Source organism: Etheostoma spectabile, chromosome 12, assembly GCF_008692095.1.
Source record: "Etheostoma spectabile isolate EspeVRDwgs_2016 chromosome 12, UIUC_Espe_1.0, whole genome shotgun sequence".
Lineage (NCBI taxonomy): Eukaryota > Metazoa > Chordata > Actinopteri > Perciformes > Percidae > Etheostoma > Etheostoma spectabile.
Genome location: NC_045744.1, coordinates 3,644,385 through 3,659,507, shown reverse-complemented (window position 1 = coordinate 3,659,507; position 15,123 = coordinate 3,644,385). Strand labels below are relative to the sequence as shown.

The 15,123-nt window shown below is 40.2% G+C and overlaps 3 protein-coding genes across 8 annotated transcripts in view; 1 reads left to right on the top strand and 2 right to left on the bottom strand.

Moving 5' to 3' along the window:
- Nucleotides 1-6,877, bottom strand: part of slc25a42 (solute carrier family 25 member 42) — a 7,997-nt gene extending 1,120 nt beyond the window's left edge. The window contains exons 1-7 of one of the 2 annotated variants that reach the window (XM_032531543.1): nucleotides 6,477-6,877; nucleotides 2,529-2,659; nucleotides 1,919-2,021; nucleotides 1,687-1,712; nucleotides 1,362-1,528; nucleotides 329-445; nucleotides 72-223 (exon numbers count right to left, since the gene is read on the bottom strand). In XM_032531543.1, the coding sequence (XP_032387434.1) occupies nucleotides 72-223; nucleotides 329-445; nucleotides 1,362-1,528; nucleotides 1,687-1,712; nucleotides 1,919-2,021; nucleotides 2,529-2,609 (646 nt within the window). In that variant the 5' untranslated portion in view covers nucleotides 2,610-2,659; nucleotides 6,477-6,877. Of the gene's footprint in view, nucleotides 1-71; nucleotides 224-328; nucleotides 446-1,361; nucleotides 1,529-1,686; nucleotides 1,713-1,918; nucleotides 2,030-2,527; nucleotides 2,660-6,476 lie in introns of both variants that reach the window. The other variant, XM_032531542.1, reaches the window with a different exon arrangement.
- Nucleotides 6,878-8,327: 1,450 nt separating this feature from the next.
- armc6 (armadillo repeat containing 6) lies at nucleotides 8,328-13,061 on the bottom strand. Its single transcript, XM_032532179.1, has 8 exons — nucleotides 12,799-13,061; nucleotides 12,364-12,502; nucleotides 11,177-11,262; nucleotides 10,518-11,085; nucleotides 9,209-9,354; nucleotides 8,990-9,121; nucleotides 8,703-8,840; nucleotides 8,328-8,599 (listed from the first exon to the last, which is right to left on the bottom strand). Exons 2-8 carry the CDS (start codon nucleotides 12,482-12,484, stop codon nucleotides 8,387-8,389), a joined length of 1,404 nt encoding a protein of 467 aa, XP_032388070.1. The 5' UTR covers nucleotides 12,485-12,502; nucleotides 12,799-13,061; the 3' UTR covers nucleotides 8,328-8,386.
- Nucleotides 13,062-14,038: 977 nt separating this feature from the next.
- The window catches only part of mau2 (MAU2 sister chromatid cohesion factor), a 19,970-nt gene continuing 18,885 nt past the window's right edge, over nucleotides 14,039-15,123 (top strand). For 4 of the 5 annotated variants that reach the window (XR_004334450.1, XR_004334449.1, XR_004334447.1 and 1 more), the window contains exons 1-3: nucleotides 14,039-14,383; nucleotides 14,470-14,619; nucleotides 14,714-14,803. The gene's annotated coding sequence lies outside the window, so the exon portion shown is untranslated. The remainder of the gene's footprint in view (nucleotides 14,384-14,469; nucleotides 14,620-14,713; nucleotides 14,804-15,123) is intronic. The other variant, XR_004334448.1, reaches the window with a different exon arrangement.

Below are 15,123 nucleotides of genomic sequence, written 5' to 3'. Positions count from 1 at the left end.
AAAGGTGTGAAAGAAAGGGGCTGTGGATCAATAGACAATTAAATCTCGACTTGGCAGTGGTAGTGCGTTACCTGCATGTAATTTCTTCAGTGTCTCATAGGTAAAGAAGCTGATACCAGCATAGGGAATGACACCCAGCATGGTGGGATTAAAGCCTCGATACAATGTCTTCAAGCCCTCTTCTCGGGATATCCGCACAAACACGTGCAGAATGTTGCTGTACCTAAACAGGGGAGGCATGAGCGTGAAACTGGAGAAGCAAAAATTGCTCCTGCTCCTAATCTGGCATCACAGTAAAGCCCGTATTGGCAGATAAAGATGACCTTACATTTCCTTTGGCGTTACAGCCATCCTAGCTCGCACCATGTCCAGAGGATAGGTCAGCATGGCTGCCGTGGTACCAGCCATAGACCCGGCCAGTAACCTCGGAAATGGAGACAGAGCTCTGGAACACAGAGGAAAACAATTGTATGTAGATTAGATTAGATAATACTTTATTCATATCACAGTGGGGAAGTTCCCTTATTACAGCAGCAGCAGTTTCCTACAGTAAAAAGCAAAAAAACAAACAAGTGAACATACAAACAACAGGCAATGAGCAAAAGGTATTGAATGAATGTAAAGTGGCATTAAATAGAAAGGTATTTTAAAGTACAGTTGCCATAGTACAAAAACAAATATTGCAGTGTAAGTAAGTGACATTAAAATTAAACTGGATATGTAATTAAATAATATAGCAAAAGGAAGTAACCATAATATAAATGATATTGACCTGTGACCACAAGTAATATTGAAAAAGTAAGTACTTGTAATGGAAAAACATAAATACAGATAATAAAGATATAAAGAGAGTGTGTGGAGTAATTAAAAAACAGGAACAGAAACTACATTATCACATACATTATCAGGTAGTGCAGGTGTTGTAGAGTGTGACAGCGGCCGGGATGAACGACCTGCGGGACCCCACATGCTGACACCCCATGGATGTCAGCTAAGCTAACATCCTTGACATGCCTAGATATGCCACAGTAAGGGTGTTTTGCCACTGGTTAATAAACCTGTGACGACACCGGTGTTACCGATTACACCAGACATTTTAGAAGGAAATAGATTCGTTGATGACGCTTAATACCTGAACACTTATTTTGATCTCTGGCTTCTCCTGTTGAGCTTTTGCTATGGAGTTGAGCACAGCTGCGCCGCATTCTGACTTATTGAATTCCCTATTACATATTGCCATAATTTTCTTCAACACCAAATGAGCTTAATAAAAACAATCTCAGACCAAACAAGATAAAGGTCAATAGATAAGCCAACAGACCTGAGTAGCAGTAGTCTACCAGTATAAACAGGACACTTACTTCCCCTGGAAGCCATAGTAGCCTCCCAGCAGCCTCTTGTACTGCTCGTGTGCACAGAACTGGATGGCAGCGTATGGGATGACTCGCACCATGGTGGCGGAGTTCCCCCTCCAAAGACTGAAGAAGCCATCCTTCAGGTAGGTGCGGTAGATCAACCTGTAGGCCTCCTGTAATGTAGTGTGTACACACAAACACATACCTGCTCATGATTGATTCATGAAAATCTATTTCCGTGTAGATGGGTGTGAAGGAATCTCTTGTTATGAATGAGAATCAGAAAATTGTTCTACCAAGAAACTGACTTTATGTTTGAGATCAAACGTACCTTGGCGGAGAATCTTGCTGAAGACACTAAAAAACAAAACATATGTGCAATTTAAATAAGATGTCTCTAGTGTTTCTGTAAGTCATGACACATTTTCTAATATTCAAACTGATATGAATGCAAGAGCAACTCAGTTTAGTTCGAGATATACTTCCATGGCATCCATGTGGGTCAGTTCTAATTTAAAAAAAAAAAAGTTTCCACTTGTATCTCAGCAGAGAATACCACTTGCCTTGGAAGATGATTTTAGTCCTGTCCAATGGGGCGACAGCTGTCTTTGCCAAAGCCCCGGCTAAAGCCCCAGAGAAGAGCGAGTTGAGGACAGGGCGGGTGTGCTTCAGGATGGAGGAATCACATTTAGGGTTACACACACCAACACAGAGAATCCTGTAAAAACTGCCTCCTTATGTGAAAAAAAAGTCTTTGAGATGCTGTTGATGATTAAACCGGAGTTATGAAAAGATAGTAGATGATCTGCCTAACCAGTTCACAAATCACTAGAAATGAGAGCAGACGGCCTTAAATGAACCAAAAATAGAGGCCACGAAGCTATTAATCCCAGCTCAGTTCATCTCTTTCACACGGAATACAGCAGAGAGAATTTCCTTTGAATAATAAAATATAAAAAAAACATAGCATTCCAATGCCACTATAATTTTAGATTACCAGGTTATTACCCATCTTTTGTTTATTCTACATAAGTCATTTCTCAAAAGGGTTCTATTATTTTTGAATTAAATTCACAAATGAAAAAAAAAAACACACACGTTATGTTTTGGTGGATGTTTTCTTTAAGTGTTGAAGGTAGGATCATGTCTATAAAATGTGACCTCATTGCTTACTTCTGACTGACTGGAGGAAGCCAGCGGCAGCACTTCTCCCTGCGCGAGTGATGCCCGTTGTTCCTGGACTCCACTCCCCATCCCCGAGGCCTACACACTGCTGCCACTGAGCATGCTCCTTAATTCAAACACTGCAGGGGGGAGAGGGATAGGTCAGAGGGAGAAACAGAGGTTTTAAGTTAGCCTAAATATAAAATAATTGACAAGATATTTTGGTAGCAAAGCTTCTGTGTGGGGCTCAACATTTACTTTTTTGTCCAGCAGCCAAATGGCTGGTGAATATTCAAATTTGACCAGCTACTTAATAGAATACCATTGTGTTTTGGCTGGTAAGTGAAGCAAATCTACCAGCATTTGGCTGGTAAACGCTGCTGATTTTGGACCCTAAACAAGTGACAAGCAAGTCACGTCAACACTGTCTACAGTACAAATGCCTGCCAGTGCAGGAGTATAACTACAGTACATTGACTTCATCATGTGGCAATGAATAGCATCTATCTGGCCCTGTGTAAACCTGCAGGCACAGAAATGTAGTCTTGTTTAGTAGTTTGTTTGCACACCCCTTGCTGAGTAAAAAATGTGAAAAACAGAGAGAGGGCAGTTATGATTAAAAAAGGAAAACATAACCATCCCCCCTCCCCCTCTTAAATACTTCCCTGTAGAATAATCCTGTTAACTTTAACCAACTGCCACACCTTACGGCTATGTAAAGACACTAAGCAAAGTAGAACTACAGTAGGGTGACCAAACAGTCTCTTTTGCCCGGACATGTCCACTTCTGGGGGGTTATGAATTCATGAAAATGTCCAGTCTTGACTGTTTTTCATGGGACCATTAAATGAGTACTTAAATTGACTGGCGCTTTGCATACAATATTACGGTACTTTGTTGTGCGACGTAATTCCCGAGAGGCTGCCTTGTGGGCAGCTCTGCAACGCGCACATACAGGGAGCAGATCAGACAGGGAGTCCATACAGGGAGCAGATCAGACAGGGAGTCCATACAGGGAGCAGATCAGACAGGGAGCACACACAGGGAGCAGATCAGACAGGGAGCACACACAGGGAGCAGATCAGACAGGGGAGCAGCATTGCACACAAAATGGAGAAGCGTAAGTGCAGCTTCACAGTTGAACTGCAAAAAAAAGTTTCCACGTACCGTCCCGGTCGGGACATGTGGGAGGCGGAGTACACCGTGTGGAAAGCTAGCACAAATGTTTCAATGTCTTATAAAGGTGCTGGAGAACTCAAAGGTCACATGGACACCCAAAAAAACCTTATCTTATTACACTGAAAAGGTTTTAAGAGATATTTAGTTGAAGTTGGATTTTGAAGCTGACACAGAATAAGTCCTATTTAAAACATTATTTCATATTTATTTATTTGAGAAGAGTTATTATTTTGTTACAGGTTGTTACATATTTTATTTTATTATAAGTTATTTTCATACCATTGTGGCATAATAAAGCATGTTCATTTACCTCTGAGAAGCCTGTCTCAATTTGTGTTTCGAGGCCGGCCGAGTGTCCTCTGTTTTGGAAATCTAAATATGGTCACGCTAAACTACAGTAAGTTATGCCGAAAATATCTCTTAAAGGACAGAGTTGAGGACTTGTACTGTAGGTGAAAGGTGTCTGTCTGAGCAAAGCTCGAAAAACCAACAAACAAGAATACGATAGTCTTAGCACGTTTGTACAACCAAGACACTGTTGCCCATGTGGTCAACAAAGACTTGCATGAGATGGACTTCAAAGGAAGAACATTATCATGACATTATCTAATCCTTTTACTGGACAACTCACCAGTCCACGAGACCCTCAACCCCCACCGGCTCACTGGTCCATTGTTACATACCGCACAAGTGACAAAGTTCACTTTAAAATCACAGTAACAATTCAACACTTCAATTCAAAAGTTGTAAATATGTAGAAGTCCAGTAGAATGTGCTTAACGTTGTGTGTGTGTGTGTTTCGTAGGGCTGCAATCACTATTTGACTGATATATTGATGGATTAAGCCAGTGGTTAACAAACCTTTTCATGTCCCTAAACTTACACAAATTAGACCAACGACCAACATTTGATACGATTTTTTTCCCTGATAGGATATATGATAGGATTTTTGCTTTTAGATGTTTTTTATCACAGAAAGTGTATGAAACCCGTGACCAAAATAGTCATACATTCTGTCATTGTGTTACTTATGAATGGAATTATAGTGAAAAGAAATAGCTGGCGACCCCCTGAAACCCCTTAAAGGACTACTCAGGGTAAATTTGCTGTTGTCAGCATTGCAGTTTGTGCTCTAGAGACAATACTTTGTTATATCTAATATATAAATAAATGATTATTCTGTTCTAATTTTCTTTTTACAGTACTAGATTATTCATTTGAATGTTACAGTGCAGCCACCTTTAATGTGAATGCTTCACTAAATATAAGGTTTATCCAGCTTCAAAACAAGGACCATAACTATTATTTTTATTTATTTACTTAATATTTCAGGACAATGCACATTATTGAACATGTGCAATACTACACGTAAAAATGCCAGATTGTGGCCTGAGGGCTTATTTCCAATTGTAGTCCGATATTACTTTAATAATATACTGAATAATCGTTAACATTATTGGGTGGGGGGAACTCCACTTGAAACATCAGGATTTAGGGAGTTAAGCAACAGTGAGGAGAACAGCAGGGCTCCATTCCAGATCCTCAAATAAGCACAGGCCTACGGTAATCCGTCCCCTTTCACCTCACCCACTGTCCTTGCTCTGGTTCTGTCCCTCACCCCTCCCAGCAGCCCCCAGTCCCATGCATATCATTTTACAGGTCCTTGTTCCTGACTGCTAGCTATGCCTGATTGGTGTGCCGCAGGCTTGGCTGCAGAACCTTTTCCCCACCTGTCAGTAGAGCTGGGCAACATGGAGAAAATCAAAAATCATTTTTATATTGCGCCGATATTGTAGGGTTGACTATTGCTGCTTTCGCAAAATATCAACACAATGATAAATAATCTCCAATAATGTGGATACAATGACTAAGTGGGTAAAGTCAAATAATAAAAATGCAGCCTTTAAAACCAGGAAAAGACAACGCCAGATCCAAAATTTATCCAGTCTCATATGACATCAATGTCAATATAATATCGATATATTGCCCAGCACTACTTGTCATCTATGATCTTCTATATACAAAGCAATGGAGAAGTGGAGCTGTCCCTGTGGATTAATAGTCTTAAACTCATCAGTGTGAGATCAAGTTGTTGCTAGAAACGTCTGAACAACCTGTCCTTTAAGTTGAGTGGGCATCAGTAAAAGAGCAATGTCTTTTTTAAGTACAAAATTTCAGAAAATAGTGGTTACAGTTTTGCCAGAACTAAGGGTTCATATGGTTTGCTAAGTGACCGCTCAAAACCCAAATATGTAGCCTTTACACTGATAAGTTAACTTTATGATCCCTGTGGGGGGGCAATTCATTTTACAGCCAGCAGATAATAAAAGACAGCAGTATAACATACTGGTATTCATGATATAGCACAGAGAAAGCTAGCTAATCCTCACATTTGGCATTTTTGAAAGAGTCTGTGGTGTTTCTGTAGTGGACTGCCTAATATTATAAGGTGTTATTTTGCTTACCTCCTGCCAGTTTTACTTCTTTGTCACGTTAGGCTATAGTTCTCTAGTAACAGCCTTGTGGCACCTTGAAATTTTATATTATAGTTCATAAGAAAATTATTTGTGCTAACACCAACACGACATACATACAAAAAGGGTGTGGTTACGTTCATAAATGTCTAGTTCATTCATTAAATATATTACCACCAACTTCTCATGTTTCCCCGGCTGGTGAACTCACCAGTCCTGTCGAAACTTGTCCACTAACACAGCCGACCTACCCAGCCGCCAGTTAGCTGTCAGTAGTTACTTACAAACACACAACATTTCTTACCTTACAAATTTGACACCAGCAGGAAGATTTCTGCTGCTTTGATATCCCTCACTTAATGCGTTGTTTCGAGTTGCTAGAAGGTTCTTCAGAAATCTTTTTCCAAGTTAGCCAAATAGCAGGTTAAGTAATGTTAGCCAGCTGAGTGTTAGCTTACTGCTACATTAACGTTAATGTTAGTTACTCTCGTCGACAGCGTTGTGGAAATATAAATAGTGCGCTTATGTCTTTTAAAAAAAAGTCTCCTCTGGTAATGAAGGCACTGTCTTCAACACATTTCTCATATTCATTAGCTCTGCAGTGACTTTATGTGTGTTCTCGTCCATGCTGTGTTATTTCCACCGTTACTAGCTACTCCCGTCAGCGACCTGACTGGCCACAGTTGAGGTTTGACAAGGACGACCTTAGTGGCATTCTGGGAAATGAAGTCTGAACAAGGAGGGGCCTTTCCTTTTCACCAAGAGGGTAGCTAAAGCCTCTTCTCTCTAAGCTACGCTCACTATGTCGCCATTTTGACACTACCAAGCCATCACCCGCCGTTAGCATTCCATTGACTGCCATTCATTTTGACGTCACTTTGACAGCGAATAACTTTACATCTGAAGCGTTTAAAGACTCTATTTTTCCTTTATTTATTTCTAAAGAAAAACAACAATGTATAAAAGGCTCCATTACCTTGTAGCTCACGTTATGGCTCCGTAGCAGACGTTTTTGTAAAAATAGGCTAACGATTGTATCATAACCACGCCACTTACTGTCGCACAGAAGATGAATCACCGTACAGTACAGGGTAAGCTCGCAGACAGTTTGGATTTACGTTAGCTATTTAAGTTTAATTACTAATGTTAACTAGCATTTTAGTTAACAATAATTAGCCTGTGCCTATGTTATCTCCTGACATATACCTACGCTCTCCGTCTCTGCTGATTGGGAATGATTGAGATTTCTCTTGCACAGCTACCAGAAGACTTACAACTTTCAGACACGTTGCTAACACCACATCTACGTCGTCAAGCTCAGTTGGAGGCTGCGCAGTAACGCTCAGCCATCACCGGAAAAGTACTTCTAATAGACTTCACTGGTCTCCGTCCAGAGCAACGGGATGTGTTGATCCATTTCTTTAACTGTCTATGCTTTACACATAGACAGTTACATCCACGGGAGGGGCATGTTTGAATTGGTCAGTTAGAGGGGGCGTGAGCAGGAGACACTTAGCAACGAGCTGGTTTCTCTTAGTTTTTCTTGTCCCTGAAGTACTCAGTCTTACCAGATACCTTATGGTAATCTACCACAGATTGTAAAACTATTTTAATTAGTTTATACAGTCATTGACGTCTGCACCCAGCCACATAAAGGTGAACCACCAAAAGTGAATGTTCATCATAATTATGCAAAATATACATACGTGGTAGGTCTATAATATATTTCAGTTTTAGATAGTAATATTGCATCAATAGGAACATGTTTAGATCAAAATTATGTATGCTTTATTATCTAGTAAAATTGAGCAGCATGCGATACTTGTTTAAAATTTGGCTTTGCCAACATGGTAAAGAAATCTGCACAAGAATGCATTTAAACTATTTGCATGACAGCAAATAGATTTATTTATATTTAGCCATGACACAAAACACACCAATGAACATCTTATTAACATAAATGACATATATGAAATTGTGAATAAAAAAAAAAAAAAAAAACTGAAAAAGGACTGGAACACATTCAATCTCTCGAAAGCGTTGTGTGGGACTGGTGACCTACTTACAAGCCTTTTCTACATCGCTACGTCTAGCTGGGTAGGTGCATCTGCTCAACCTCTTGGCTATGTATGCCAAGATAACATTTCATCTTGCCTTAAATTGCTTTTCAAGCAAACTTATAGTGAGGGTGTACAGTGATGCTCTCCTCTACTTTCAGTAGGTAAGGCTGCCCTTTTTGCCGGTCCACAGCTCTCTGAGCTCCACGTGGCATCCCAGATCTCTGAGGGCCGCTTTACCCACGTCACCACAGTCTTCATGCGTCTGCAGGGCCTGGGTTATCAGGGCCTCTGCTCCCATATCCAGGATTGGTTGGCTTAAGTTGCTCATATGTGAGACCAGATTCCTCAACAGCATACATGCCTTTTTCTGTTTAGAAGAAAAAAAAAAAAACAGGGAGATTGAGATTAGATTCTCCTATGCTTTGTTTTTCTAAATAAGCGTATTCATTATTATAATGACCTAATATTACCTGCACATTGACCTTATCAGTATGCGTCTTCATAGCCTGCAGAGCAGCTGAGGCACCTCCATTTTCCATAATGACTTTGCAGTTGTTTGGTTTACGCAAAGCGAGGACAGAGAGGCATGCACAGCCCTGCTCACACACCTACAGCAGAACGGCAACATCATCTTAGGACATTTGCATTATTCATTTAGAACTCAAATCAATTTTCCTTCAACTAAAAATGATGTGTATTAAAATGTGTATGCTAAATGCTAGATCTAACCTATTCAGTCACTTGACATTAAACTCACAGCAGAGTTGCTCATGTGTCTGTTCATGGCAATGACAATGAGCTCCACCCCACCAGCATTAACAACTGCATCTTTCACGTCGTCATTGCCTGCTATGGCTCGTATTGCACTCAGGACCTGCCGAACCAGCTCCTGTAAAAAGGAGAAAAACAGTTTTAGTGAGCGGAACACAGAAGCTGAATCAGTTTGTATTGCAATCCTTTGTTTTTAGCAGCCTACAGGTGTCTCGTAGTTCTCAGCAAGCAGCGTCATGATGAGTTTCAATCCTCCCAGATCGCAGATGTCTTGACAGAACTCGTTCCTCACGGCCAGATGGGACAACGTCGCACACAGCTCTCTCAGAACAGAAGTATTACCGAGGTGAGCTGGGAGGGCGGAGCACAGGAGATAACCGAATTACAGTAAAGGAATCAAAATCACATGAGAAAACATATGATTTGTTATTATGCTAAACACCCACATAGATGCTCCTTCCCAAGTGTAGGACCAACAGACTCAAGGACTCCTTTGTCCCTCATGCCATCAGACTCTACCACTCCTCACTCAGGGGGAGGTGGAAATAGGGTGAAGAGGACAGTAGAGTACAGGAAGGAAGAGAAGGAGTGGTAGCCACTCTTTTATTGTGCAATTAAGTAATTAATAATCTCCTCATATACATACCTGGACAATCCAACTGCTCTTAACTGATAATTTATGGTAAAGGTCTTTTCATAGCCAAAGGTCTTATTGTTCTTATTGTTATTTGATATTGTTTTTTTTCTCTCTATATATATATATATATATATATATATATATATATATAATATATATATATATATATATAATATATAATTATATATATATATATATTATTTATTATATATAGTATATATATATATTATATGTATATTATATATATATATTATATACTTTTATACCTTTTTTGTAAGCGGCTGAAAACTGCTGCTGGAAATTTCCTTGCGGGTGTCATCCCAAAAGGATTAATAAAGAGAAGTCTAAACTAGCCATTAACCCTTGTGTTGTCTGCCTGTTGACAGTGCAACTTTTAGTTTTTCTGAAATTACTATTATTCATTATTAAAAATGTTTTGGTCGTCTTTTTCAAAACTTTTGTTGCTTTTCCCCCTGATGATTTTGTCTTTTTTCCCCATGGTTTTGAAGCTTTTGCGGACATTTTTGCCACTTCTCTCAAAAGTCTTTCATACTTTTTTTTTTTATGCTATAAAATTCAATAAAACATCCAAATTTAAAGAAATTGCTTTTTTCTCCAAACGCGACTCACACCCCGTTTACTTTTACTTTCAAACCGGACATGAACTCCAGAGTACGAATCAGAATCAGAATTAAAATCACCGTTTTATTTTTATGTTTGAGAAGAGCGTTGTGTGGAACAATCTGTGTTATTTTTCTCAAAATTTGTTTGAAAGAAACCCACTTCTCTGATAAAGAATTTTTTTTCTTCTTTTTTTTTTTTTTTTTAAATGGGGCAAATTTGACCTGAGGACAATACAAGGGTTAACCGGCCTTACCTTCTGCAGACTCGATCAAAACCTTCAGTCCGTTGTGTTGAAGAACAATCATCTTGGCGTGTTCATGAGCTTGCCCAAACGGAACTCGGATATCATCGTCAAAGGTCATGGTCCTGAGAGCAGCCGAGGCCTCCATGACCAGCTCAGCACATCCACCGTGTTGTGCGGCGGCACCGGTCAACAGAGGCAGGACGCCACCTTTTACCAAATCCTGCCGGTTTTGTTCATGTTTCAAACAGCAGTGACGCACAGTGCGAATGGCTACACGCAACACAGAGGAATTGGCCTCGTGCTTCTTAAGGACATTCAAAAGCACCCGCTGACCCTCTGCATCCAACAAGTCCGGCTGTCCATCTGTCAGTGCAGCCAGAGCGGACAGGGCGGTTACAGCTTCCCGCTCCCCCGCACTCTTTTTGCAGTAAGAGAGGATGACGGGGTAGGCGTCTTTTTGGGCAGCCAGATACCTCTGGGAGAACTCAAGCGAGCAATGCTCAGTGAAGCGTTTCATGTCTGCCGTCGCTTCCTCCACGCTGGCGGAGTCTTTTCCAATGCGGAGGGAATCCAAAGCCTGCAAGAGGAAGGGGAGAAAAAAAAAAGGTGATGAAGAGATGTTGACACTTTTTCAGTCAGTGATCCCTTTTCGCAATAACAGGACTTACCTGTAAGACCTTGTGTGATTGCTCTTCTTGTTTGTCATCAGATGATGCAGCTGCTACTGCTTTTACTATATAACCGAGGTCAACACCTGCATCCACACATGAGATTAAGGTTAATGCTTTGACACACGACAAAATAGCAAGTACAAAAACAGAAAAGATTAAAACAAAGCATAATTCAGTAAGCATGCATGTGAGTGTGTTCTCTTATTTAAAGCTGCAAACTATATGGGGTGGAATACCAAAAATGTAGGATGTAAGAATATCAAATATCTGAGGAGGACCTTTAGAAGAGTTTCAGTTCCACTGCAGCCTAACATTGTGTGGTAAGTGGACCATTATTCAAGACAGAAGCCTCCATTTAATTAAGGAAAATTAATTTCTTAAACTACCCATAAAGGGAAAGATATGCTTATATATGGCAGTCTGTAAGGCCACTTAGAGGGTTTTCATTGATCCGAATGTTCACGAGACAGCTATTGTCATTTTGGAATACAAGGGAAATTAAAATTATAACATTGCCAAAATAAAATGGCTACATATTTCCTAAGCATTATTCCAATATGGATATTGATCATGAGGCCTCCAGTGAGATGTGTCATGAGAAACCATTCCTCTACCATGATAAATCAGTTTCTTAGGTTTAACTGACCCAAGCATCTGCAATCTGTCATCAATGATTTCCCTTCTTTTGAAGTGCAAAGGTAGACATAGTGTCTATGTCTGCAAGGTTCTTATTCAGACAGTCAGTTTATAGGTTATTATGTTTATTTTTTATAGTCATAGTCAATATTTTATCATGATCTACAGCACTGTGAAATCCCTGCACTGTGCACTTTTGCACTATCATCATTGCACACAGTCTACCAAAGTATCTCACCTTACAATGGTCATTGCATTTCTATGAGTGATTTTCAATTTTATTTTTATTCTTAGGTATGTGTGATATGTGTTTGTTGTGTTATGATTGTCATGCTACTGAATGCCTAAAATTTCCTTCAGGATGAATAAAGTATCTATCTATCTATCTATCTTGATATTTTGCATTTGATGCTTCACCTGTGTCATTCTGATTCTGTAGATCATAACAGGCTTGGCCTCATTCATAGAGTCAATATACAACTTATTTCAACAATGAACAACAAAACTGTACATTAATCATCTACCAGTCCTTGTGCTTTCTATCTTACCTTGAGACTCGAACTGCTCCACAGCCTCCCTCAAAGCCTCATCAGGACCCATCTCAAACTCCTCCATGTTTTCCCTGACCACAGCATCAAAGGTTTCCTGTGTGATCCTCCGCTTCGCCATTTTGCCAGTTTATCTCCACTGTGGAAAGTAAGTGGAAAACCCGATAATGTCAGAAGATGGGTTATTGCTATTTTAGACTTATCCAAGATAGCTAGCTAACTAGCTAGCCATTGAACAGTGCTAGCTAGCATCTTTTAGCTAGCTAGCTAGCTAAAAGATGCGTTTCTACGCTTGTTGCAGACGACAGCTGTCGAAATGGACACACGTACCGTTACAAAAAGCTGTTATCATTCAGGTATAATAGGGAAAAGACGGGAGCCTAGCTAGTTACAGAGAATCTTTGAATAGGTTGGAATAATTCCTGTTTTCCTTACCTTGCACGGCAGCTGGATTCTCGCGATATCACGATACAAAATATCGTCATACAAAAAATAAGTCAAATTAATTAACTGTAACACTGCTGTTAATATAATACATATTACCACCGCCCATGGACAGACAAGTTAAATGAACCGAGCCCCGCTCTCTGTCGACTTACGCATTTTCCGTAGTCGCTGTGCACGGTACTCAGCTCTCAGCCAAACTTGCCAATTGTCAGCAACGAGCGCGGGGCGTGAATTGGACGTGACATTTTAAGTGAATAGTAAATTCCGCAAAAGGTCCCACTTATACATATTCTCGGTTAGAACTCAAACTGCAAAACATTAGTTCCAGTAATTGCGTTTCTCCTGAAGACAACAATTTACCGTTTGCTTATCACTGGGGTCAAGACAAGGACAAACATTACAAATGGTGTAACGTTAGCTAGAATATTTAATATCAAGAAAGCGAAGCACTACGTGATTATCTTTTATGGCAGGGGACCATGGATGAATGGAACACAAACGGACACTTTAAGTGAAATTCTTTTGACTATCCCTCTTCAAAATAAAAATGGCATTTTGGTCATTTATACCATTATCGTAGTAAACTACCATGTCTAACGTATATAGCTATATCGTGAAATACCTGTTTCGAGGCAATGTATCGCAATGACTGCAATAACTTGAATTACTCAAAAACGTGTATTAGGTTTTAACTTTTATTTGTGTGTTTTTATTTTGAAGATAAAAACCGGAAGTTGTTATTCCTCTTGCTAGCTTTGCGCTAGCACTAAATGTCAGGGAAAAGCGTGAGCTATGGCTGTGCAATAAGAACGAATTGAGGTAGAAACCCTTTTTACAGTCTAGGGTAGACATTGACAACGTGAAGGGACAAATTCGGCGGACGTTGGTCCAACGTAAAATGTAGTACATATTGTTGTTGTTAGCTAGCTATGTCTTCGGACTCTTGAAGATGGCAGCGAGTACAGAGACCCCGGAGCCCAGGTGCCTAGCCCTGCTGGGCTTTGCAGAACATTTCCGTACGTCTAGTCCGCCGAAGAACCGTCTGTGTGTCCACTGTCTGCAGGCAGTGTTTCAGTACAGGCCACCTCCGGTCAAGGCCCGGACACACCTCCGGTCGAGGCCCGGACACACCTCCAGCTACGCCCGGTTTGAGAACAGCGAGGGGGCCCGAACTCACCTGGAGAAAGCGGTGCACAGCAACCAGAGTGCCTGATACCAGGCAAGGTTATGATGCAAAACATGTCCACCAATGTGTGATGTTTTACAATCAATTGCACCTGCTCATTGTCAAAATCCATGCACAGTGTAATGGTGACACTAATATTTGGCTCTCTTATTATCTTCCGCAGTGGTTCATCATATCACAACAAGTTGGCCTATCGTTTTTTGTGTATAGGGAAATAACACAGAAACTAATACAAGGTGTGTTACCTCAACATCAATAAATCTCCTCAAAATCATTTGAGATTTGACTTGGCACTGATTTATCTGTCAATGGGACAATTAAATCCCTTTATCATTTATATCAGATCTCCAAATTTGAAGATGTGAAGTTTGAAGCTACTATCAACAGGTAGATGCATGCATCTCTTCATCCAGTGCATGTTAAAATTCCTAATTACGCTGTAACTTAAATGAGTAACGTAATTTCTGTTTCAGATGCTGCTCGGGTTGTTTTGATCTCTCTTATTTCATCTAATGGCTTCTTCTTTCAAGAACTTGGTGGATGCTAAACCAGTGCTGCGGAAGATGGTCCAGATTTCTCAGCAGTCTCCGTACTTGCACTGCAGACTGCTTTTTCAGCTGGCAGTAAGAATATATCTTGTATTATCACCATATTCATATTTGTTCAGTTGATTCGAAGCATATTCCATTATGTGTTGCATGTTCTTCCCTTTCTCAGCAACTCCATGTGCCATGTGTGAAGGACTTGATATCTACCTGATCTCCAGGGAGTTCGATTCAGGAGATTCATGAGCTTAGAGTACACAAGGTACACAAACAGATTAGATTTATGTTGAACACACTGAGAGATTGTATATTGCTGTGTGGTTTAATGCTCATGACCTCACCGTAAGTCTGTTCTGTCTAAGTCTGTACGCTTTGAAGAAACTAGAATATAAGACACGTTTTCAGTCATTTCCCACATCTTTGTTAAGTACATATTTCCACATGTGCTCAGTCATAGCTTTGATGCCTTCAGTGATATTCTACAATGTAAATAGTCGTGAAAATAAAGAGAATGCATTGAATGAGAAGGTGGTTCCAAACTTTTGGCCTGTGTGTGTGTGTGTGTGTGTGTGTGTGTGTGTG